Here is a 27,926-nt window from a genome sequence, read left to right as displayed (position 1 = left end):
TTCAGTGACATTAGGTGACATTGACCAAGAAGAGCACAGAGCACTCTGCATGCATAGCAGTGTAAAATGTACACAAACCAAATGGCAAAGTGAAAGAAGGGTAATGTAGATAGTGCTGTGAGATGGAGCAATGAGAAAAAGGAAAAGCTTTTCAAGTTCTAGTAACAACATTCCTGCCTTTATGGCAGGCCCACCAGCAGGTACTATCCGGCATGCAGCATGCAAGACATTAAGGGAAAAAGAAATGTATTTATTTATTTTTTTTTTTTTGAAAAAATTATTTTCAATATTTACACATTGAAGTATCTAAAAATAAAAAATTTCACCCATGTATTATGAAGAGTCCATGATTTAAGCAAATAAACAACTCAATATGAAGTAATAAATGAGTTAAATACAGCATGTTGAACTCTCTTAAGAGCAGGGAGGACCACTGTAAAAAGACACATGGCAGAGCGAACACCAGCGCAGCTGCAGCGTCACCTCAGCTCAGTAAACACACTGTCCGTAAGAGAGACTGATATAGACTGTATGCTTTTCAAGATTGAAGAAGTATTTCTTTGTCTTATTTTGTCTCAACAAGTTGCAAAGATTTTTTTAAAGATGAAGAACTTAACAGCTGCTCTCAGGATAACAAAAACCTCCCTTCGTAATTGAGCTTCTGCCAGAAATGAAGACACTTTGGTATGTGACTCAGTTCAATCTCCTGACTTACTATAATAAAATGTATGATGGAGAGCAACAAGTTGTTCTTTAAACTGCAAGTGTTGCTGGAGATGTCTGTTCTCTTTAATAACATTTATTATGCCAAACTTACTTCAACTGATGTGTGTGTGTGTATATATATATATATATATATATATATATATATATATATATATATACAATTTCATTTTATGTCAGCAATAAGTCAAATTGTGGTCTTGATCGCCTCAAGTCAAGTTTTCACTCAGAAGGAGAAGGGTTTGGAGCTCAGCACGGTAGCACATCACTAAGAGATAAATCTCAGTCAGATCCGCTCTCTCTCTCTCTCTCTCTCTCTCTACCTCCCTCTTCATCCCTTCTCTGGTCTCTGTGCACTGATCCCAGGTCAGGTGAAATAATCTTAGGGTTAGATCAGATATTGTGGACAACAGTTTGCTGTTTTCCAGCCTTTAACAGTCATACTGAATGTATATTACTAAGGAATATTCCCGTCTTGTAAATTCATTATCAGTGGATAATAAAAATGTTACAATCTGAAAAAATATGTGTGTAATATCATGTATCATATGGCATGATATTTTGCCTGACTTGTTCAGGTTTTGCGGGTAAACCCTCTGTCTAAAGTAGCTAATTAACATTTTGTGTGTAAACATGCAGGCCAAAAGGTGGTGAAGGGGGGAGGGGGCACAGATGTGCAGCAGGAATTGCCTGTCTGCTACACATGGTCCCTGTCAAAAGAAACTAAATTCCAGTGACCTGATTATAATGTTAAAAACACCACTTTTCAAGTTCTTTTTTCACCGTCTATGCCTTTATCAGAAAATGCAGCTTGACAGAGACAACGAATTTGCAGAGAGCAGGTGGGGGACAACAGTCAGCGAAAAACAAAGTTTTACAAGAGCTAATGCCACCATACACAGGGTGTCTAGTCTACCATCTAAACAATACTAGCGCTCCTACCACTTTTTAAATAACAACTGAGGTCAGGAGGTCCTCACTGACATTTTTGCCTCCCCCAAATCTCTCTTCTTGCTCTTTTGTTAGTCTTCTTCAGTTGACTTTTTCTGAAGTCACCCACCAGTGTAAATCCCTTGGAAAAAACGAATCCCAATTTTGTTTTTAAACAAGTGGACCTTGTATAGAAAGGCTTATCATTCATAACATAGCAAATGTAAGAGAGTGCGGAATAACACTGGCAGCAACCACAAAAAAAAAACAAAATTCAATCAATCCTAACTAGCTCCACCACACCACTACAACAATATTTAGAAGGTATATCAAGTTAAAGCTTGGGATGTAAATGTAATAAAAGAAATACAATCCAAGAAGAGAACATAAAGCTGTACCACTTTTTGTACAAGAATGCCTTTATTATGTATCATGTTCCAGTCTCCAGTCGGTAATACACCAGTTTGTTGAATACATTATGTTATTACCTGTTCAGGTGTGAGGTCTCGTTGCTCCTGGGCAAGCATCTCATAGCCCACCATAAACTTCTTAACAGTTGCTGAGCGCAGCAGAGGAGGGTAGTAGTGAGCATGCAACTGCCAATGAGCATTGTTTTCCTTCAAATAGGTACCTGTAGGGGCCCCTGAAGAAAGAGCAGAAGAGTTTAGATGTCAAAAACAGAATCAGTTTTACTCATGAAGTCTATCAGAAACATTGGTAGCTGTGTGAAAAAAATCAAACAAATGGGTTGGAGATTTTATTTAAGTAAGTTTGACATTAGTTTACACAGGACATAGAAATTATGTGCTTCTACTGAAATCAGTTGACAACCTGTTAAATTTTGTAATTCATACCTTATTATTATATTTTTGTTTTCAAAATAAACAGAAACCAGTAAACAGACAGGGTTATCATATAACAGTCAGCATGTTTATTTATAAGTAGGGCTGTCAAAATTGACACCTTAATGCAGATTAACCCATCATCATGATTAATCTGATTAAAAATTTTAACGCAATTAACCCATCTACAGCGCAGAATGACTCAAAATCCCTGTAACATCTCTGGCAACACATTTCGGGCAGTTTGTCCAAGTAGGGTTACTGCTGAGAATGCCGCCGCACATGCGCAAATGGGCCATTGGTCTGGTAGTAACCAACCAACTTGATATGGAAGACGCTAAACAGCACACTGGCCCTCTCGATGGGAAATTTGAGTACAAAAAAAAAAGACGGAACAGTCGACCAACATAAAGTATTATGCACATTCTGCAGGAAGGAGTTTTCTTTTCACCAAAGCACTTCCAGCTTAAAATGCCACACTAACGCGAGGCATACGTTTGTCAGGGATTCTCCTAGCACTTTGGCTAACGTGCCGCCAAGCTTGCAACAAACCACCCTAACAGAATGCCAAATTTAAAAAGGGAGACTATGAATAAAAGTGAATATTTTTCATCAAATTGATCTGTATTGTTTCGAAATTTGACATCACCAGCTGTTTACTCTGTGCCAAACATGTCTGGCCCAGCTACGTTTCTTGATCTAAAAATTTGGCACAGTTGAATTCGTAACTGAATAGCCCTGGCATATACAGTTGAAACCAGAAGTTTACATACACTATATAAAAAGGCACATAAACTTTTTTTTCTCACCGTCTAACATTAAATCAGTTTAAACTTTTCCTGTTTTTTGTCAATTAGGATTACCAAAATTATTTCTATTTGCTAAATTCCAGAATAATGAGAGAGATCATTTTTTAGACAATTTTTTATTATTTTCTTGAGAGTCAGAAGTTTACATACATTTCATTAGTATTTGGTAGCATTGCCTTTAAACTGTATGACTTGGGTCAAACATTTTGGGATATGCTTCCATAAGCTTCTCACAATAGTTTGCAGGAATTTTGGCCCATTCCTCCTGGCAGAACTGGTGTAACTGAGCCAAGTTTGTAGGCCACCTTGCTTGCACATGCCTTTTCAGCTCTGCCCATAAATTTTCAATGGGGTTGAGATCAGGGCTTTGTGATGGCCACTCCAAAACATTGACTTTGTTATCCTTAAGCCACTTTGTAACCAGTTTGGCAGTATGCTTAGGGTCATTGTCCATTTGGAAAACCCATTTGTGCCCAAGCTTCAACTTCCTGGCTGATGTCTTGAGATGTTGCTTCAGTATTTCCACATAATGTTCTTTCTTCATGATGCCATCTATTTTGTGAAGTGCACCAGTCCCTCCTGCAGCAAAACAACCCCACAACATGATGCTGCCACCCCCATGTTTCACAGTTGGGATGGTGTTCTCAGGCTTGCAAGCTTCCCCCTTTTTCTCCAAATGTAACGATGGTCATTATGGCCAAAAAGTTCAATTTTAGTTTCGTCAGACCACAGAACATGTCTCCAAAAATGAAGGTCTTTGTCCCTGTGTGCATTTGCAAACTGTAATCTGGCTTTTTATGTTTCTTTTGGAGTAATGGCTTCTTCCTGGGAGAGTGGCCTTTCAGCCCATGTTGGTACAGGACTCGTTTGACTGTTGATAATGACACACTCTTACCACCTTCAGCCAGCATCTTCACAAGGTCTTTTGCTTTTGTTCTTGGGTTGAGATGCACTTTTCGGACCAAAGCACATTCATCTCTGGGACACAGAACCCGTCTCCTTCCTGAGCGCTATGATGGCTAGACATTCCCATGGTGTTTATACTTGCATATAATTGTTTGAACAGATGAACGTGGCACCTTCAGGCATCTGGAAATTGCACCCAAGGATGAACCAGACTTGTGCAAGTCCACAATTCTTTTCCTGATATCTTGGCTGATTTCTTTTGATTTTCCCATGATGTTACACAAAGAAGCAGTGTGTTTCAGGTGTGCCTTAAAATACATCCACAGGAGTGCCTCTAATTAACTCAGATGTTGTCAATAAACCTATCAGAGGCTTCCAAAGACATGAGATCATCATCTGGGCTTTCCCAGATTGTTTAAAGGCATGGTAATCTTAGTGTATGTAAACTTCTGACTCTCAAGAAAATAATAAAAAATTGTCTAAAAAATGATCTCTGTCATTATTCTGGCATTTAGCAAATAGAAATAATTTTGGTAATCCTAATTGACCAAAAACAGGAAAAGTTTAAACTGATTTAATGTTAGACGGTGAGAAAAAAAAGTTTATGTGCCTTTTTACACAGTTACATAAACTTCTGGTTTCAACTGTATATTCCCTTCTTTCTTGAGTCTGCTTGCTTATGCAGAAATGCAATTAATATAGATTAAAAATGAATGATATTTAATCATGATTTATCGAAATTAATCCACAGCAACCCTGTGATTAATCTGATTAAAAATTGTAATCGTTTGATGGCACTATTTGTAAGATTTATAAGATTAGACTTTTGAAGAAATACAAAATAAAGTAAGACTAGTCTCATGAGTTCCCTTAAGTCCAAAAAAATCACCTTGTGAGAGGAAAAAAAGAAACATATTTCAAAGCAGACTTATAAAAAAGCAAAAGACATCACTTCAGGTTACTATTTGATTTCCAGTTTTTCCAATGTTTTCCTCTTTTTGGTTGCATATCTCAGAAAAAAATGTCAGTTTTCTGTATTATACATTCCCTCAATCATTTGATCTGATCCATTCATTAATTGTTGTAGGGTTTTTTTTTCAGCCATTTTCTGGTAATTGCCTTTCTATTACCAGCTAGTATGATTTGTAATACACATCTGTCCTGATTTTTAAGCCTAATTGGCAAATTTACTTAATATGCAACATTGAGAGAAAAGTTGAGGATGGATATGACTTGGGTCATAGCATCCACCCACTAGGAAGAAATAACAGGATAATCCGAAAAATATGTGAAAATGACCAGCAGGCATATTACCACACAATCTTAAGTAGTGACTATAAGTGGGTTTTGTTTTAATTTCACATTTTTTTTTATTCCTTCCACAGGTGGGCCTGGTTGACTGCATCTTCCATGTAAAACCACTCCTCTTCAGTTTACCTAATGCTTGCATCTTTCTCTATAGTTGATATGGTACAATATACGATGGCCCCCCCAACAGATCCATCTGCTGACTAGTCTGACTAGTGTTAAATCAGAGAAGTCATGTGTGAACCTAGTGTAGTATTCTTGCACATTTTTCAAATTATGTTTAAATTTTTAGATTTTTATTATATTTTTAAGACCCTCTTCATTCATTTTAGGACCATATTGCAACATCAAATGTCTAATGCACTACATTAACTACACAGTTGTGTTTATATTTTGTGCTGATTGTAAGATAAAAATATGACCAGAAAAAAATTCCAGGAGTTTATCTTATTACAATTTGAAAGTTAAGCTTTCTTAGAGCATTTGGAGATCAGACTGAGAAAAAAAAAATCAGTTTAATATCATAAAGTAGCTGACAACAGGGGTCTGATTTTTACTTAAAGACCCTGTAAAGTGAAAATTAATATGTATTTAGGTTTGTTGTATGACAGGTGTTATGAATCCCAAAATCAAATTTCAGTCATCTAAAACATCTCTAAGTATATAAAAATAAGCTTCAAAATCATGAAAAATGAGGCAGAAGTATGGCGGCATAATACTGACAAAATTTGACCTGGCTACAGGGAGCTGGCCAGTAAGAGCAGAGAATAAAGGTTTGGATGCAGTGGTGTGAGGCTGCATTTCCAAAAGCGTTACCCTGTCATCGAGAGCTGCAAAGAAACTACGTTATACAGTTTCGTGAAATAGTATTTACCCCTTTTCTGATTCCTGATATTTTTGCATATCTATCACACTTAGATCATCAAAACAATTTTAATATCTCACAAAGACAACCCAAGTAAATACAAAATGCAGTTTCTAAAGGATGATTTTATTTATTAAGGGAAAAAGAAATCCAAACCTATCTGGCCCAATGTGAAAAAGTAATTGCCCCCCCTTTGTCAAATCATGATTTAAAGGGGACATATTTTGTCCTTTTAATACAAGTTTATTATGATCTCAGAGGTCCCCAAAACATGCCTGTGAAGTTTGTTGCTGAAGAAACACTCTAGTATAGTTATTCTGTGCCTCATATAAGTATTTAATTATATTTTGCCTTTTCAGTTATAGAGCAGTTGATAATTTGTTGTTTAGTATTGCCAGAATGCACCTTTAACAGAAAAAGAGTGATTTCAGACTGGTTTGTAGTAAACCTGTGCTGGCTGTATATGGTAAGCAGCAGCTTCTTTAGGAAAAATAATCATTTTCTACCAGCTCATGGAGTGGACAGTCGTGTTTCTGTAGATCCCTGCTTCTCATGCGCTTGAAGGGGCATAATCTGTAAGTTTTGCTGAATGTTTATGCACATTAGAGCTTTATTAAGCATAGTGAATGCTTTCTTTGTGTTTGTGTTTAGTTCTGTAGTAATGGAAGCTAGCTGTTAGCTTATATTAGAATTAGCTAGCCTGGAATATGTTAGCATATAGCTTTTGCCTTTTACTTTATACACATGCTGTATCCACCTATTGCTAATATTAAGATTTTGGATTTACTGTTTACATGGAAGATATTTTTAATGTTTATTTTATACATTTGTATAGAGACTCAATGCTCTGTATTGTTTTTCTGTATTACAGTTTTACAAAATAAGATGTGGTACATCAGCAAAAGCTCTGAAGAAATGGACATGCTTCCTGAGTGCTTACTGAAGCCATAAGTGTTTAGCTCGCTGCATAGGCTAAATAGACACATTTAGCTGAGGGCAGAAGAATAGTAAACCACTGAGAAATGTTCTGTGGACTGACAATACAAAAGTTGAACTTTATGGAAGGTGTGAGGCCTGTAACATCTGGCGTAAAAATAACACAGCATTTGATAAAAAGAACATCATGCTAACAGTCAAACATGGTGGTGGCAATGTGATGGTCTGGGGCTGCTTTGCTGCTTCAGGACCAGGACCACTTGCTGTGGTTGATGGAACAATGAATTCTGCTATCAGAAAATCCTGTAGGCGAACGTCTGGCTATCAGTTCATGCCCACAAGCTCAAGCGCTTTAGGGTTATGCAGCAGGACAAAGACCTGAAACAAACAAGCAAGTTCACCTCTAAATGGCTCAAAAAAAAAAAAAAAATAAGGTTTTGGAGAGGCTAAGTCAAAGTCCGAACTTAAATCCAATTGAGATGCTGTGGTGTGACCTTAAACGGGCAGTTCATGCTCAAAAACCCTCCAATATGGCTGAGTTAAAATGATTCTGCAAAGAAGAGCAAGCAAAAATTCCTCCACAGCCATGCAAAAGACTCATCACCAGTTATCACAAAAGTATCATTTTAGTTATTGCTGCCAAGGGTGGCACAACCAGTGATTAAGTTCAGGTGGGCAATTCCTTTTTCACATAGTGCCAGATAGGTTTAGATTTGTTTTTTCCCCTAATTAAGAAAACCATCATTTAAAAACTGCATTTTCAATTTACTTGGGTTGTCTTTGTGAGATATTAAAATTGGTTTGATAATCTGAAACATTTAAGTGTGATAAATACGCAAAAAACTCAGGAATCAGAAAGGGTGCACATACATTTCATGGCACTGTATACTTTAGGGCTGTTGCGGTATACCGGTATTGATGATAATCGTGGTATTAAAATACAAAATTTCAATATCATGTTAAAAATGTGCATATGATAATATCGTGTAAATGATCCAGTGCCACTTGAACACAGTTTTTTTTCTACATTCACCCTGTTTTCTTCCACCCTGCTTCATCTCCCTCCCATAGTACCCCAACAACCCCTCCCCCTTCCTCCTCACACACAAACACTGACCCTCCGCAATGACACAGCAGCTGCAGTACCTCCTTAGACAGGTATTTTGAGTGTAATTCATCTGCCAAAAGAGAGAACACAACATAGATAAAGATAAATTTGATTAATTGTCCCATTATTATTTACATTTTTTATTGATATCGTAATAATATCATTATCGTGACATTTTTTTGCCCACGATAATCATGAAGTGAAAACTTGATATCGTGACAGCCATAGTATACTAGGTCTGTAATCAACCAAAGAAAAACTTAGTCGACCAAAGTTACACCCAGGCACCAACCAATGGATTGGTCATTCAGGTATTAAAGAAAAAAAAACACCTCTTCGTTGGAGACTAGTTTTGAATCCATACAGGTTCCTAAGTGCACCTGTTTGGTAGTCTAAATGATCCTTAAATGAACATAACAAGCCTTTTGATGCCTTAATGCATTTTTTAAGCTCATCTGGTCATACTAGAAAAAAAAAAGATAATAAGTGAGGGACAATCAGCTTTGCACCTGCCTTTGATCATAGGATCTCTGTGATCCTGGCGCAGTAACTCTTTAATAGCCTACAAAATAACCAAAGATAATTGTTTTTATTCATCTATAATGCCTACAATTAACAGGATCACTAAATCCAGCCCCTGCTGTGTCATTTACGAGCATAAAGTAGACAACATGCAGCATTTATTTGCAGAAGTGAGAGGGGAAAAGTTCGCTAGTCGGGACTTAATGAACAGCAGACATCATCTTTTATCTCCTTTGTGGTCTGTCTGTAAGAAAAGCTAATGCTAACGTGAACATTTTAAGATTAAGATTACAAAAGGAGATGGTACCACGCAGCCTATTTGCCGACAGGTTAACTAAACTGACTGCAGGAGGGCAGAGCAGAGACATTCAGCAGCGCCACCTTAATACAAACAGCAAGCATCTTTGTGTCGAGTTGAAAATGCATTGTTTCCAAGTTATTTTGTGCCTTACTGTTATAAAATGATCCAAAAATAGGCCATTCTGCATCGCTTTGTATGCTTCTCTACCTGTATTTCACAGAGCTGCATTTTTTCTCAGTTCCCAGCAGCATGTCTCACTTCAGTCAGCTTCGCACTAATGTTTCTCTTGCTACCAGGGTGACAGGGGTGATCTTTGTCGGACGAAAAAGTTTTGACCAAACAATCTACCAATTGACCGGGAGCTGTCAGCCCTACTGTATACACCTAGCATTATCAGTGAAGGAGGACCGGGAAAACCTGAACATCACACAGAGCTGGTGAGGCAGACACAGAAGCTGAGGCTAAGGAGGCAGAATTGCAACAGTTAAAATGAACATACTACCTAAAATTAACTATCTGTTTTCAGTGATCCCAATCCAACCCCCATCCTCCTGGTACAAATCCCTTGACTCCCACATCATCAAATTTTACTGGAATAAGAAGACACCAAGAATCAAATTGGAAACCCTGGTGAATGTGCAGGTCACAACTTGACCACGAGAGCTTTTTGGAGTTGTTGGATTCTGTATTTGATGAGTTTGATGAGGGAAAGCCGGGATACCTTAAGAATCCATTGCATTGACAGGGCAGCTCCTAACTCAGCAGCGCAGATCTAGAAATAGCTTGCACCAACAGCTAAAGGTAATAAACCTATTAGTAAGACTATAGGGATTATGGCAATGGGCAAATTTGCCAAAATGTTGAAGTATCCCTTTAAGGAGAAAGGCGATGCCGAGTGCGTCTGTGTAAAAGTTGCTGTCAGCGAGTCCCACTCCCTGACTCTTCGTCATGCCCGCCCCCGCAGATCATGCGCCTTTCCCCGGCCAGTGAGAGCAAGACGCCCCGCTAGACGTAAGAGTATGTACTTAGCTATGAACCAGTCATACACAACAACAAATAACAGTCAGTAAAATGTCTTTTGATCTGAAAGTTACTTCATCAACATCATAGGATGTCTTTTGCGGGGATTTATGAAATGTAATTAATGGAAATAGATCCGACAGTAAACACTTTTTCCCCATTTTTATGCAATATTGATCATATGGCCTATTGCAGATAGCTCTAATGGGGGCCACACTCGTAGATCCCATAATGTTTTACAGGTCATTTTGTCTACTAATGACAGACTTTGACATGTCCTGCAAAGCATTCTGAGATCTAAAATCTAAAATTTTGACTTTGAAATGAAAAAAATACATGTTTAAGTCTTATTTCCTGCACTGTGATCCTTAAGTTGTGACAGTAAAATGTTATTCTTTTCCTTTGGGTTTTTTTCTTTTTTCATTTGTTCCCAACAGCTGCAGCAACCAACTCATGTTGGACCATAAGGACGGAGTCCATGAAATTATTCACTGGCTCTTCACAAGTTCTTCGATGGCCTCCTTCAACATGAAGGGGAAGAAGGACAAAACATCCCGCATGAATACAAAATCTATCAAGCAATACAAGATGAATTCACTTGGAGGGAAGAGAAGATGCTGTCTGAACACATGCAGCCCAACATCTAAACGTGATTCAGCGAAAAGAGGGGATGGAGTCATGCAACTTGATAACACAGGAACTAAGGACTTCATAAGGACACATGCTTCAGAGCATTTAAAGCATGAGCCACAAAGAAGTGGGGGGGGGTGTCACAGTCACTCAGGACTGATTTTTTTATTTTCATTAGGGGAATCTGGTCAGCCCTTTACTTTTGTGTTGTTTTATATTTTTATTCTTATATTTGTGGTACAGACTAAAGATAAGGTAATTCTATTTATCATATTTTGCTACTATTGTTTTTACAAACTTAACTGCGGGTTACGCTGACTACTGTTTAGTAGTAGTAGCAATAGTACTTCTCAACTTAACTCAAGAGGTTCTTGAGTAACATGTTTGCAATAAAGATAGGGAAGAAGGCAGTCGAGATTGGATTGTGATTTATTGTAAACCTGACTGTAGTCCCATGTGTCCAGGAGGTGGAGGACTTGTTTCCTGTACCGGTTAATTTCCTGTAGCTTCGTTTGGCTCAGCAGCAGGTTTGAAGTGGAAATGTATAATGCCTTTGTATGCATTTCCAGTTACCATCTGCTGCTGAGAGAAAAAATCAGGTGAAGCTATAGGAAAATGAGCTGGAACAGTGTGCCACCTTCTGAAATGGGACTACAGTTATACACAGAAACTAGAAGCAGTATAAAAACACTGTCTAAAATGAGTTTGAATTTGATGTAGAAAAGACGTCCACAAAGACCACATTTGGACTAACAATTAGCTCCTATACAGAGGTATTGTTGACGTCATTAATGGACATTCACTAGACGTCGGAAAAGAGACGTCATCTGGAGTAACAGTCTGCACCTTAAGGGTAAAATGACGCGCAAAATGACGCAGAAAAGACATCCACAAAGACCACATTTGGACAACAATTAGCTCCTATACGGAGGTACTGTGGACATCATTAAGGGACGTTTACTAGACGTCAGAAAAAAGAAGTCGTCTGGAGTAACAGTCTGCACCTTCAGGGAACCAAAATCAGACGTGCAAAAATGATGTTGAAAAGACGTTTGAACTTGTCTTTGTGCAGTGGGTATTTAACATGCACCCCCATAAAACCGTATTAGCCACTGGCTCGGTCCTAATGCCCACTGCTGAGACTAGTGGCTGTGCCGCTTCGTTTTAACGTCGTTAGGATGATAACTCTTAAGTGACTTATAAGATCCGTCGAGGACTTCTTTCTACTCTTTGTGACCTTTGCAGGGCAAATTCTACACACACGGTCGTGTTTTCCTCCCCGTAATTAGTGAGTAACCCCACCGTGTTGTTAGCATTTTAGCACAGGGGCTGCTTCCTTTTCTTCTCTGGTGCTTAACAGTGGGTTGTGTACTGCGGCGCCACCTGCTGTTTCAGAATATGTAGTCTCGTGAGAAAGAAAACAAATGCCTTTATTATTGGTGGATTATATTGGTTAATATTAGATCTAACAGTAAATCTATCACTCGGCACGATTCAGTCACTTTGCCCAGCATTTAGTGTGCAGGTCCAGCTGGCAATGAGGGATGAATATTTAAGCATGTCAACCTCATCAAGTGATGCTCAGCCCAAACTGGCTAATCTGAGAAAATATGATGACAGCTATCTGGAGTTTGGTTTAAGTGAGAACAGACTCAGAAGACCAAAATGTGTCATGAGATTTTTTTCCAAAAAAAGGGCAATGAAAATTGCAATTTATATATGGTTGATCGCACTCTGATTTAGACTTGCAAATACTGTGGACTTGCTTTTTAAGAGATTTTCCCATGGATAAACTGAATACATTTTTTCCATTTCTTTTGATAAACAGTACCTTTGATGGCAAATTTGGTTTTCCCCTCAGGAACTGCACTTGAGAATACTGTTTGTGCTCCCAAATAGTGAAGTGCGCTTTGTAAGATTTCCATCCTTGCTTTGATGCACATTCTCTTCAAAGATGCATACATTTCCACACTTGCACCCTCATATGCAACTGAGGAGTAAGTTTTTAAAAAATCTACCAGTTCCAACCACAAACACAGCTACAATATCATTACATTGACCAGCATCCAATAAGCACATTTTAGAGAATATTGCATTGTGATTCAGCAGCAAATAACACATGAATTGATATTTATAGCTGTGCCTTAGTTTTCTTGTATAATTTTGGTATGGTCAGATTGCTTCAGTGGAGTTAACAATCAATCTTTTATCACCATATTTCATAGGCTGCCTGCATGTTTTTCAATCACAAAAACAAACTCATCAGAGCATTGGATAGAAGGATTCTAAATGACTGTTCCTTATGCACGTCGCAGCACACGCTTTGCATTATTCAATAGGGTCCAGTCTTTTTATTCCTCCTAATTGTGATAATAAACCTAATACTTAATAAATTATTTAATACAGAACATAGGATGCCGCACTTAACTCAATTGAACAAGAGTAAACTAAGATTACAAATAAAATACTTTTTGAGTTAACATGCCTCAATACAGTGACTGTTAAAATGAAGAGACAATGAAGCCTGGATCTACAAAGACTTGGGAGGAGGGTCTCTGCAGGTTTCAACAAGTCAAATTTAAGACTTTTTAAGACTTTTTTAAGACCATAATACAATTTAAGACCCATTTCACATCCATACTGGCAAAAAAAGTAAAAAGGCATGAAGGTAAATCAGAGGCCCAGGATTACTTGCAAAGAATATGTAGGGCCCATGAAATCTGTTTTATTTTTTGCCAAATTCCATTTTTTCCATTTTAACGTTTTTTGGAATTCCGTTTTTTTAACCTTTCTACTAATTTTACCAGAAAAAGAGTGTCTTGTTTATGTAAATGACTCAAATGTTCACTAATTAAATAGAAATAACCTTAAATGTATCAAATACGGGCCATAGTTGGCCCAGGAGCCTTTGTATGGATAACCCTGATATAAAATAATTATAACCAGGGCTTCCGGCTATGTCGCAGTGCTAGGCAGACATGTGTATTGAAGCTCCTACGTGAAACTTTGAATTTTCAACCAGTTAGCATTGCAGGAGTTAGTAAAAAATACTTATCTGCCTCTCAGCTCAGTGATAACTGAAATGTCTAGGAGAATGCCGTCTAAACCTCCGAAAAACAGCTTCTAAATCGCTGGATAACTCGCAGAGCCCAGAGAAGCTAACAAGCTCCACGGCTAGCATTGATGAGCAAGCTAGCTCCAGTCAAATTTTGGACACTATTCAGACCATGAAGATTGAAGATTTTTCATCCAGATTTGACGGACTATTGGGTGCTATTCAAGGTGTACAGGGTGATCTGAAGACACTGGCTGGCCGAATGTCTGAAGCTGACGACAGAATTAGCATTAATGAAGATGATATAGCATCCCTGAGAACACAAACCTCTACAATGGAAGCAGCAATGGAAGACCTGTTGCTAAAAGTGGAAGACTTGGAAAATCGAGCACAGCGATCAAATCTGCATTTAGTGGGTTTGCCTGAATCTACAGAGGGAAGCGACGTGTGCTTTTCTGGAAAACTGGATCCCTGAAACGCTTGGTAAACAAAGATTTCCTGGTCCAGTACTTATCAAGAGGGCGCACCGTGTCAGCAGGCGGAGCAACAAGGAAGGGGATCACTCTGTGCTGCTAAGCAACCCAGAGTGGTAGTGATGAAGTTCCTAAATTATGCAGACAAGGTACGAGTTATGTCGGCTGCCAGGATTAAAGGCAAAATATTGGTCAACGATAAGAAGGTCATGTTCTTCCCGGATATTTCCACGGATCTCCTCAAGCGCAGGAGGGTCTTTGATCCTGTTAAAAAGAACTGGCTTCCCTCCCTACCGAAGACCTACGTTACAGAATTATTCATCCAGCTAGACTCCTCGTAACGGTCAAAGGACAGAGATACATTTTTGACTCTGCATCCGGAGCGGAGGCCTTTGTGCGTGAGTTGAAATCTGCTGTTTGATGCAAGAAGCAGGTGAGAAACTCTGGACTTTGCACTAACTTAGACTACAGCTTATAATGGACTCAACTTTTGAATTTTTTCAAAGACTGTGCAAAGACTATATACATTTATCTTAGAAGTAACTATCTGATTGCGTTGCATGATGTTATAAACATAACTTTTTTCCTTTTTCACGGAGCATTCTTATTCCTGGCATGCTGTTCCTCATCATGTGGGCATGGGTGGACCAGCTCAGCTCCATAGTCAGGCCCCCATTAGGGGCCTATTGGATGTGTGTATCAGGGAAGGGATGTTTGTATTTCGTTTGGGGAAGTACACAGTGTTATGTTTATTTTCAGGTTCAGGTTTCAAGGCACATTCTGAATTTTCTTGTCAATTTTTCTTTGAATTTTATATTCATCTCCAACCTATATATACATATACATTGTGTTAAGATATGCCATCAGAATTTCAATTCACTTCTTGGAATGTACGAGGCTTAAACAAACGTGTCAAGCTAAACCAAGTAATAAGCAGGATTAAAGAGCTGAAAGCTAAGATTGTGTTTCTTCAGGAGACACATTTAACATATGAAGATGTAGTTAAAGTGAGGAGAAGATGGCCTGGCCTAGTTTTTTCTGCTTCATTTAGTCCCCACTCTCATGGGGTGATCACTCTAATACATAATTCTCTACCATTTCATCTTATTAGCGCTGATATAGACAGATTTGGGAGATATTTTATTATCCAGTGTGAAATTCTTTCCTTGTTAATTTGTATGGACCAAATGATGACGACCCTTCCTTTTATAGGAACTTGTTTTTATCTCTGGCTGATATGCCTGGTAATTTTATAATTGGTGGGGATTTTAATTGTGCTCTCCAGCCTAAAGTAGACAGATCAACAGGGGTAGATACTTCTCATATACATACTAGGAAGGATTTGCTGCAATACATGAAAGAGTTCAATTTAATTGATATATGAAGGAAAAAATCACCTAAACCAATTGACTTTCTCTTATTTTTCTGCCACTTCCCAGACATTCTCTGGAATTGACTATTTTTTGGTCTCTGCTTCTTTAGCAGACATGATTCCAAACAGTTGGTATGATAGCATCATCATATCAGATCATGCATCAGTGTCATTTATGTTTAACCTGTCGCAGCCCATTAAATTTTCCACAAGATGGTGCCTCCAGTCATTCTGGCTTAAAGACCCAGATTTTATGGAATTTATTGGAACTCAAATTAAGGAGTGTTTTGAAATTAATACAACCCAAACATCAGCCACTATACGATGGGAAGCATTTAAAGCCTTTCTGAGAGGTCAAATGATAGGTTTTACAAGCGCTAAACATAAATCTTGGAGGATGGAGTTGGATCAGTTAGGAAAAACGATAAAATAAAATGAAACTAATAGGGGTGTGACGAGACACTTAAAAAAAAATACATGGGTGGAAAATATGTCCTTTTAACAACTGAAAGTCATAATTGCAACGCATTCAGGTCTATTCAAAAAAGTTTGAACTAAGAACTGAATAGGCTATCAATGCTTCCAAACAGTATGTCTTGTCTAACTCTGACTCAAACTGTACATTTCCATTCCCTTCAAATCCAACCTTTCATTTTAACAGCCTACAAAATCGTAATTTACTACACTATGCTCTTGCCACTACAATTACAATAACTATTTTTTAATATAATATTTAATTATATATAATGAAAGCTTTTAGATTATTTTGAAAGTATTTTAAGCACTATTTTAAACAGGCCTAAATCTAAAGAGCTGCATCAGTAAAATCAAACTATTTCTCATCCGCTTTAAGGACATCCATATTTAAAACAATCAAATTAAATATTTCTGTCAATAACACATTTGCAGTTATTAAGAGAAATAGATTTTTTTTACAGTTTTATGGTCTTTTTTTCTCATGAGCTTTAACAGTGTTGGACACCACGCACTGATGAGTGTGTGTGTTAATGTGTGTGTCTCTGCTCTGTCTGCTGTCCGACAGCAAGCATGGCGCATTCAACTGGGGCTAAAACTTCATTTTTTTGGAGCTAACAGTGGACTCTGTGGTGCTCAAACAGAGTTTGTTTTACTAAGTTTACTGCTGCAGTCACGCTATAAGCTTCTAAATGAGCATACGCGCAGCCAACAGCTGATTGATGTGTGACTCACAGACGGTGAGACGAGAAAGAGACATGAGGAAGCAGCAACTGTTTCAAAGTTACAAAGTCACAAATAGCGGCACTAAAAGTGAGTCTGCGCGCAAACACGAGCTAAATAAACGCTGTATTCTCCTCATGGAGACTGCACAGGTTACCAGCAGCAATATCTCATCAACCCTGACCGTTATGATCATGTGCAGCTCCACGTAGCGCACGTGGAGGGGGTGGAGGTTAGAGCGATGATCTTAATTGGTCACAGATCAGCTCCGTTTCTTCGTTAGCTCACTCACGAACAGTTTTAAAATCTCCATGGCATCTTTGTGATCTTTTATAATTTCCAGTTTGGTATTTTTTTCTGTAAGGAGAGCTGCTGCTCCTTCAGTCTGCACAATATTGATCTTGCGAGCTTGATTTCTCCACAACGAGAAATCTCTTGGCGTTATGATCTTGCGAGATCTCGTGGCACGAGATCTCATCACACCCCTAGAAACTAAACATTTTAATAATCCCTCGCCACAGACATTTAATTTACAAATTGAACTCAGAGCTAAATATAATGTCCTTCCTATAAATAAAGCGACAAAAAGCCTTCTAAGACTGAAGCAATCCTATTATGAACAGGGAGAAAAAGCTAGTAAACTTCTAGCCTGGGGTATTAAACAATCTGAAACTGAAAGAACAATAATTTCAATTCAACTTGATAATGGTTCAGAGACTAACGACCCAGAGGAGATTAATAAAATCCTCCTAAATTTTTATCAAAATCTTTATAGCACTGACTGTTACTAGCCATACAGAAGCAGAAGGATTTTTTGGATTCCCTGAATATTAAATCACTCGAAGGAACTCTATTGCAGGTCTTGACATGGATATTACATCTGAGGAACTGTCTGCAGCTATTGGTAGCATGAATGGGGGAAAGTTCCCTGGACCCAATGGGACACGCATTGAAATTTATAAAAAAAACTTCAGGAAATGCTAACAGGCCCACTACTAGACATGTTTAATGAATCTGGATGCCGAGAAGGCCTTTGACAAGGTAGAATGGCACTACTTGTTTGAGGTTCTTAAAAGATTTGGCATTAAGAAGACATATTTTGAATGGATTAAACTTTTGTATGCTAACCCACAAGCTGTTGTCCTAACAAATGGACTTTCTTCAGCACCCTTTAAATTGTGCAGAGGAACAACACAAGGTTGTCCCTTGTCCCCATTGCTATTTACTTTAGCTATTGAACCTCTGGCAATGGGAATTCACAAAAATAATATCTATAATGGCATTATGATAGGAAACACCGAACATCGTATAGCGTTATTCGCTGATGATATGAATTTATTTTGCCCCAACTTAAAGCAGACTCTATCTGGCATACTTGACCTTGCAAATTTTTTTGGCTCCCCTACAGGATACAAAATAAATTACTCTAAATCTGTAATATTATTTTTGGATGAACAGGAGAGACGGAACCCTCCAGTTCATACCCCCTTCATGATCTCCTTGGAAGGCTTCACATATTTGGGTATCAGGATCCCCCCACCACTGACAAAATTGTGCCAAATAATTATAACACCTTAACTGATAAAGTTATAAATCTTATAAATAGATGGATAAATCTACCAATTTCTTTAATTGGCCATATAAATGTCCTGAAAATGTCAGTTTTACCTAAATTTTTGTTTTTATTCCAATCTATCCCACTTGCTCCCCCTCCTTCATTTTTTTCATCTACTTAAAAAGACTTTTACGAACTTCATATGGAACAATAAACGCCCCAGGCTCAGGTTATCTCTTCTATATTTACCATATGACAGGGGTGGGTTACAGCTTCCTAATCTCAAGTAGTTCTATTGGGCAGCACATATCAAAGCAGGAATGTTTTATTTTGAAAGGAACCATCCTCCGGCTTGGGTCTCCATAGAATCACACCTAGTTAACATCCCTTTAACTTTGTACCTAAATTCTGCAGCCAAAACTCAACTAATTAAAAAAACTAAAAACCCATTCCTCAAAAATACTCTTTATGGTCAGGCATAATTCACTCGTTTATTTAGAAGAAAACACTAAACTATCCCTGTTCACGTCAATTTTTGGTAATGATGACTTCCTACCTGGTACCTAGGTTTTAAGATCTGGGCATCTAAAGGTATAGCCAAGGTAGGGGATCTCTATAATGAAAATTCAGTCTTCAGTGCTTTTGAGAACCTTAAATCAAAATATCGGATTCCAGGTAATCATTTTTTCAAATATTTACAACTTAGAAGCTTTGTTTTGTCCAGACAAAATAATAGTCTTACAGTTCCTTCCAAGTCCACCCTGGAAGATTATACCTTGAAGTTTTTATACTCCAAAGGACAAATCTCTATATTGTATAAATTGTTTGTTGGAAAATCCAAGGAGTCCTCAAAGAGTTTAATGGATGCATGGAGGTCTGCTCTTCAGAATAGTATTACAGGGGAGGAATGGTCAAAAATGTGTCTTCTAGCTCAAACCTAATCCATAAACACTAACTCCAAACTATCACAGAATAAATGAATTAGTAGAATGTATATATCACCATCTAAGCTGCACCACTTTAATCCTAATATACCTGACATTTGCCTCAAATGTAAAGATCAAAAAGGGACTTTATTTCACTGTATGTGGGATTGTCCCAATATCCTTTTATTTGGGAGGAACGTATTGCACTGTGTAAGTCAAATAATTGGTGAGAAAGTGCCTCTCAACCCTAAGTTATGTCTTTTGAATATCTATCCAGATTGGTTTACTAACACTAAAAAGGTTAGATCTTTTCTCAATATTTGTTTTCTAGAAGCTAAACGGTGTATTGCCTGCTCATGGAAATCAGACTCACCTTGTGTCACAGCACAGTGGCTTAGAGAATGACATTTTACTTGGCTCTGGAAAAAATAAGCTTTACAGCAAAGAATAAACTTGACAAGTTTTGGAAAATTTGGAACATGTTTTATAATTTCCTTACAAAAAATAATATAGATATAGATGGTTGGATGGATGAGAAAGTGAATCAAATGTTTTATTTTTATTATTGATATGACCTATTTTCTATTCCTCTATTTATTCTTTTATTTTTTTTATCAACATGTGCCTTGCTATGTTATGTTTTGTTTTGTATTGTGACTGTGTTATGTAAATTCTAAAAATTTTAATAAATATATGTTTAAAAAATAATACTAATTATTATTATTATAACCAGTGTAACAGTCACATATTTCCAACATTTCAAGACACATCCAAGTGTATAATCACATCCTAACTGATGTTTATAATGCAAATGAAGAAATCCTTCTGTTCTCTCATCACAGACAGTGATAGTAACTTAATGTGACTTAAGGTCACATTAAAGTTAAATGGTCAATAGTAAACCTGTAACCTAAACTTGTATTTACTCTCACAGTCTGTAACAGTCCATGCAGTTTGATGCTGCATTGTTCCACTCCTGACTGTAATGGTTCTCTCCTCATCTCCCTCGCTGTCTGTCCGTCTGCCTCATATCAGACGCCTACATTAATCCAGACACGTGTTGGCTCGTTAAGCAACCAAAGGGAACTACAGTTTCTGCAACATGTTCAACAGGATGAATAATTAAGCTAGCTGTTACTCGAATTTAACATCATTTAGACTTGATAAAATCTCGAGTCCGTCTGACTTGATTTTGAGCCTCCGAAGGGTGAGCGGTGTGCCTTGTGTGAGGTGAGGCACACCACTCAGGTGGTGTGGTGAGGTAAAATAACCCAAAGCACATCAGTTTTCTTGAAGGTGCAACGTTTAAGTCCCACAGTACTGGCCCATATGGGGCTATGTGATGTTTGCTGGTGTTTCGTGAGGCCGCTTTGAAATGCTGTTATTGTTAAGGAGGGGGAGGGGTGACTGAGGGACAAGTTGTGCCCTGCTTTAGTGTCTCTCTTTCTAAAAAAACATAGCATTTCAGTCAAATTGATTCAATTTCCGTGATTTCCGCATTAAATTGTAAATTCCGTTTTTATTGGCCAATTCCGCAACTGTGTCCACGATTCCGTTATAATACATTAATAATACATTTTAAGACCTTTAAAATCGTATTAAAGAAATTCTATAAGATTTTAAGAGAATTTCAAACATTTTAAGGCCTTAAATTCAAATGATTGGATTTTAGACATTTTAAGACTTTTTAAGACCCCGCGGATACCCTGTAGGAGGTACGTATGTCAAAGTGCTTTGTGTTTAAATGGTATCTATCCCAACTTAAAGCTGACATTGTATTATTTTTTCTATAATCAGTCCCTCCCTTTTTTTTCAATCTATGGAACCTTGGAATATGGCTCAAAATGCATCATCAAATTTATACAAGCCCATTCATTCTGAACTCGACAGTCTCAGTTTTTATTTCTTACCGTGCCAACCCATGGAATAGGGGAAAGAAACTTCAAACAGATTGTCATACTTTGTCAACAGTCTCTTCATAATGTCAGCTAGACCTAATAAAAAAGACACACAGACAATCAGAAGAAATTATAGTTATTAATCCAATAAAAGTTTATTCTAAATGGCATGAAATTGTGCTACACTCAATCTTTTATTTATATAAGTTCATTATTCATTATTTTCCATGTGAAGTCAACTCAAACAGATGTGTTATTGAGGAAACAATATGCAACATGTGTGATTACCATACACCTAATGAAGCAGCTTCAATATGTTTTCTGCAGTATGTGTGTTTTCACTGTCAGGAAAAGGGTGATTATTTCAAACTATAGAACGCAAAGGCAAAAGAATCTGTAGCTACATCTGACACTTCTGTGTGTTTCTACAGCTGTTACTGATAACTTTAACACTTGATTAAGAGAGGAAGTAAATTTCACAAAAAAAAAAAAAAGTTTTTTACTTCCTTTTTTAAAAGTATGTATAGTTGAAAGGGCTGGAATAAAAAGCATGAAACAACCACAAATGTGCTACTTGTAAAGACAATGTAAGCCACAAACTAAAATATACTTTTAAAACTTCAAATTGTTTAAATGGGCAACTAGTTTGTTGTTGACATGGTGATGACTTAGAATCACTGTGAACATTTACTAATATATTCAATCATTTCAAGAGATGTAAAGTTTAATTGTCTCATTCCCTAGATAATACAATTTGCCTTTAATGAACATAGAAAAATGTGGTACTTTGGTTAGGAATTCAAGCCGAATTCACACTTTGAGCCACTAAGTTGCCATAATTAACCCTGACTGCATTCATGGTCTCATATTGCCACTTTATATTTACAGCACTCACCCTCCCTCTCATCTCTCGTCAGTTCATTGATTCTGAGGACATGTCGACGTGGTAACAACAGTGTCTGGTAGGGCCATGTTGCCCAGTATGGTACTACTGCCAGCCAATCAGAATTCTCCACCACCAGCCGTTCCTAGAGAATAAACATCAAAATGTTTTTGATTGTACGGACAAAAACTTATGTGGAAACAATTTTGTTTTCTAAATTCAAAGAAAGAAAAACAGACACTGACAGAATTAAAATCCAATCTTGCTGAATTTACCTGGATCATTTTTTTTTCCACAAAGTAAAAGAAAATCTAATAAAACCAACACACAAATACAGTATAAGCACATACAAACCCACAAGAGCAACCCATATCAAGCAACACCTGCTTGATAGTCATATGACTTTACATCACAAAAAAAATCAGTTATGCCAGCAAAGCAGCAGCAGCTTCTCTGTTAAAGTTCAACGAGCAAACATACTGAAGTAATAATAGATACTTAAACAGCAATGGCAAAAAGTAATTGGGGCCATACAGCAAAATCTGTTGCTACATCCGACAATTATGTGTCATTCTACTACCGTTACTGAGAGTATTTTTTACACTTGGTTAAGAAGATGAGGTAAATTAAATTCTTCTTAAATAGGTGTTTTTATAATTGTTTGAAGAGGCAACTACAATGGCCGTAACCACAAATTGCAAAATAAATAAACTAAATTGATCATCAACAGCACCCACAATGTTTTGCTGCTAATAAAGCAGTGCAAGGATGCCTCTTGTGGATTTGTATAAACTTGGTTACTCCTCATGACATTGCCTAATACCTTTAAATCAGCTCTCTGTTTTAAATATTTAAGGAGCTGGCTTGTTACTTAAACAAGTGGCTCCCAACATTTTTGGCTGACAGCTGAGGTCAGCCCTACAGGTGTCTCTATCTGTATCAGTGTCTGAGGGACTGAGTGAATGATAGGGCTGTAACGATTAGGAATTTCTGGAGACGATTAATTGTCAGACAAATAATTGCGAGTGACGAATATATTGTCTATTTTTTTTTCCTTTTCTTTCTTCTTTATATTCTACTATCGTAGTATAATTAGCTATAATAATACACATTCTGTGCTGTACTGTACACCTTAACGAATATGAGCAATTTAATGATGTTTTGAACATCAAGAAATAGACAAAGACATAAGTAACTTCTCCATTCCTTAAGAGGATTTATTGTAATCAATCTGCTGCAACAGGGCAAGCATTGAAGCAAACTCACATTATTTCTGCCTGTTAGGCTAAAACTGTTAGAAAGTATTGCACAGGTCAGACAAAAGGTTTCTTTGACTTCTCAGTCAATGAACAAAGTGCACAGGTCAGACAAAAAGTCTCTTTGACTTTCTTAATAAACAAATTCCCATCCCCACAGTGGCACAGGAAACCACGCAAGGAGCCCCCAACCAACCAACCTTCAAATTGAAGCAGTACACAGACTGTGTACTGTTAACGTACACCATCTTACATCACCATCTTACATTGTCCTGTTTATACTTAGGAGTGTCGTCCGAAAGATTTGCCAAGAGCCAGTTGATGGGATGCACCAGCTGCTGTTGCACCGGCTGGTGATTGTGCTGGTGTGGTCTTTCCAAGTTCGGCGTATTGCTGTGGATGGTGGGTCTGTAGATGTTGTTTCAGATTTGTTGTGTTTGCGCTTTTGGCTGGCACTTTTTTACGGCAAAGTTTACAGATCGCTCACCCTCCATGTTATTACCTCGCTAACCATCCGACCAAGATGAGAGGGAAACAACACAGTGAGGCAGTGAGGCTGCGACTTCATCGTGCTGCTGCTGCTGGCGCAGCATCATGACGTCAGATTTGGAGTTATTTTATGCAACTTTGTGGATAAAATAAATAATTCACGGTAATCACGAATATGAAAAATAATCGCAAATATGAAAAATTATCGTGATTGGTGAATATTGTAATAATTGTGACTGCCCTAGTGAATGATGATACTTTCACAGCCATACCATACAGAGCTGCCTCCACTGTGGTAAATAGAGCCATACATACAGAGTTGCTCTATGGTTGGGTTTTACTTGTACTGAAAGCCCTCGTTACGGCTGCCTCGGATATACAGTCCCCTCCAAAAGTATTGGAAAGGTTGGCCCAATTCCTTTATTTTTGCTGCAGACGGAAAACATTTGGGCTTGAAAAGATGAATATGAGACAAGGGATCAACATCTCAGCTTTTATTTCTAGGTGTCTACATCAGGATTAGATAGATAACTTAGAAGTTGGCACTCTTTGTACCCACCCATTTTATTGCGTAAGCAAAAGTCTTAGAACATGTGACTGACAGGTATGTTTTGTTACAAAGGTGTGTCCAATGACATTGATTATTCAAACACTCAATAGCACTCAATATCTACACTCAGTTTCAGATTTGGGTTTTGTCTAGCAGACTGCACTTATAGTTGAGAGGTGTAACCAACATGAAAACCAAAGAGTTGTCTTTGGGTGAAAAACAAGCGATTGTAAAATTGAGAGAAGATGGAAAGTCAATCAAAGCCACTGCAAAAACATTGGCCATAGCCAGAACAACCATTTGGAATGTCCTGAAGAAGAAAGAAACCTCTGGTGTACTGAGTAGGAGATATTGAATGGGTAGAGGACAACAGTAGCAGTTGATGACAGAAACATTGTGAGAGCTGTAAAGAAAGACCCTAAAGCAGCTGTTGGTAACATCAGTAACAACTACCGGAGGGCAGGAGACTTCATGAACAAAAGTACAGAGGCTACACCAGAGGATGCAAACCACTCATTAGCAAAAAGAACAGGAATGCCACGCTGGAATTTGCCAAAAGTACAGAAACAAGCTTTAAACATTTTGGGGACAAAGTTATCTGGACTGATGAGACAAAGATGAACCTTAACCGAAGTGATGGAAAGACTAAAGTTTGTAGAAAGAAAGGATTTGCTCATGATCCCAAACATACAAGCTCATCTGTGAAACACAGTGGAGGTCATGTCATGGCATGGCTTCTATTGGGATGGGCTCATTCATCTTCACTGGTGATGTAATACATGATGGCAGCAGCAAAATGAACTCAGAAATCTACAGAAACATTCTGTCTGACAATTTAAAGAAAGATGCAACTAAACTGATAGGAAGATCATTCATCATGAAGCAAGATAATGACCCAAACACACACTGGCAAAACAACAAAGGAGTTCATCAGGGGCAAGAAGTGGAAGGTTTTAGACTGGCCAAGTCAATCTCCAGACCTAAACCCCATAGAGCATGCATTTTACATGCTAAAGGGGAGACTGGGAGTCTCCCCCCAAAACAAACAACAACTACATGAGGCTGCAGTGAAAGCCTGGAAAAGCATCACAAAAGAAGAACGTAAAAGTTTGGTGATGTCAGTGGGTCATAGACTTCATGCAGTTATTACAACGAAAGGATTTGCAACTAAACACTAGGGCTGCAAGCAGCATTAATGGGCCCTTGCACCTTCGGGCATGTCAGGGTGTGTCACAATTGCCAATATGTGGGAATAGTGGGGTGTTAGCAAACCTGGGCAGTGTGCTGTAGCATGGCAGAAATGTAGATCATCCCATGAATGCATTAAGTGAGAAAAAAGTGGCACAGAACAGTTTGTTTATGAGTTAATACTGCCCTAACATAAGGTGGCAGGATGACAAAGGACTATATTCATATGAGGAAGCTATCAGGGCAGGACTACTCATCATGTAAAATTCTAAAAAGATAGGAGACATTGTGTAAGAGATGCTACTAGACCCTTAAAATGGGGATGCTCCAGTAAAACCATGAAGCAACCATTTAACTACATAAAGTGGCAGACCCTGATCACAAATCTGAAGTTTGAAGCATATTAGTCGTCTGAAATAAGACATGTCAGTCTTTGAAACATTAAGAATTCATTATCATTTATCCTACCCCCTCACCTCTTGGCTCTAACCCTTATGAACCAATGACAGGTCAGTGTACTGTAACCAGCTTAGTTTGTATTAAGTGCATTTTGGTTGCTAGCATGTCAAAAAGACTGAGACTATCTGGATGTATTAAAAAGAAAAATACTTAAGAAACAAGGGCTACAGAAACAACGAGATGCATTTTTAAGATTGTTGATCCAGGAAACTTGAATTAGGATGGCTCAACCCCTGAAGTTGTTGTGGTGGCTGTAGCTGCAAGTGCCGTTAGTATCACCAGAGAAGATGCTACTTCTCCTCCACATGAACTGCCAAGTCCATTGTTGTGTTTACAGACAGATAAACCCTCAGCCATGTCTCTAAGTCAAGGAGAGGCAAGCAGCTTCACTGTATCAGAAGTTTGCCAGTCATCAAAATCTCAGTCAAGTCTCGTACTGCGGACTTTTGCAGGGACAAAAGCTCACTGTAAACTTCTGAAAGGAAGGCTCGTTTTTACTGCTTGCATATGTGTGTGTGTCTGTGCCTGTGCGTGTGCTTTACGGTGGAGAGATTTGCTTTGGAACTGCTGCTTGTAAATTGAAATTTGCACTGTTTGGATCACAGCTTGGATTACAGATTTGATTTGATTCAGATTTGTGCCCCTGCTCCTGTTGCACATTGATTTGAATCAGATTATTAGTCATTATACACACCCATGCGTTATATACTGTGTGCAGCTGCAAAAGGCTTGTTTTTTGACTCAGGCTAACTGTGATATTGTTGATGATTTAAGCAGACTTGCTTTGCAAAAACTTGTTTGAGTTCTTGCACGTTGGGTTGTTGTGTTTTTTCTTACATAGCTGCAATGGGACTGACATAATGTATTTATTAAACCACATGATGTAAATGAGCATTTGTATTGTAAAAAGTGACATTGTTGATGTTTTAGCTCAAGAATGGAGAAGGGGGTATCTGCAGGCTTGCAGGCAGAAGTTTCAGGACCGCAGATCCAGGAACATAGAAATAGGACCCTGCTTGAGCACATGCGTGTTGTTGATGAGCATTTGCTTGAATACAGATTGCTAGCTACTGCAACCTTTAATGACAGCGACGGGCGGTAGACTGAACGTAAATATTTGATGAGCTAACTTTGATCTGTTTAAAATAAGACATTAATTTTATCCAAGCAAAATGAACAACATGTTGCAGCATGGGATTGTGTAACATTATTGATAAGACAACATTACTGATAGTAAGGGAACTAATGTTGTCTGATCAATAATGTTACACAGGTCATTAGAAACTGGCTAACATTACCCCAAATAGTATATATATATATTTCCTCGCATTTCTCCCTCAGGTGACCCTGAAGTCTTCGGCAAGCCCTGTACCCCACTTATCCCCTGGTTTCGTTCTAAATGTTCTGTTTGTTCTCTTGTTTTCGTGTTGTATTTAGTGGAAAAACAAAGAAACGTTTGGAAAAAGACTGTGAATTTAATGGGCGATTAAAGACTTTGGGGAAAGAATGGCTTATCATGTTTAAAACATTTCTATAATGTGGAAAAAAACACCACAAAAAAGTACTTCAAGTTAACTTTAAATTCCTGCCTATCAAAGTCGTGTTAACTCAAGCAACTTACTTGCAATGCTCATTGACTTCACTGGTGGTGCTGTTGTGACAAAACACAGGTTTCTTCTTCTAAGGTCCTGAACCTGCTGGCTGCAAGCCTGCAGATAGGGTCTA

At 38.0% G+C, this 27,926-nt stretch overlaps 1 protein-coding gene across 1 annotated transcript in view; it reads right to left on the bottom strand.

The window, feature by feature from the left end:
• Nucleotides 1-27,926, bottom strand: part of galt (galactose-1-phosphate uridylyltransferase) — a 116,251-nt gene that overhangs the window by 633 nt on the left and 87,692 nt on the right. The window contains exons 8-10 of the mRNA XM_041810766.1: nucleotides 22,272-22,404; nucleotides 21,389-21,472; nucleotides 2,142-2,296 (exon numbers count right to left, since the gene is read on the bottom strand). Of these exons, the coding sequence (XP_041666700.1) occupies nucleotides 2,142-2,296; nucleotides 21,389-21,472; nucleotides 22,272-22,404 (372 nt within the window). The remainder of the gene's footprint in view (nucleotides 1-2,141; nucleotides 2,297-21,388; nucleotides 21,473-22,271; nucleotides 22,405-27,926) is intronic.

The sequence above is a fragment of the Cheilinus undulatus genome, linkage group 17 (assembly GCF_018320785.1).
Source record: "Cheilinus undulatus linkage group 17, ASM1832078v1, whole genome shotgun sequence".
NCBI classification, from domain to species: Eukaryota; Metazoa; Chordata; class Actinopteri; order Labriformes; family Labridae; genus Cheilinus; species Cheilinus undulatus.
The sequence above is the reverse complement of the archived record's forward strand: the minus strand, read 5'-3'. Positions and strand labels throughout refer to the sequence as shown.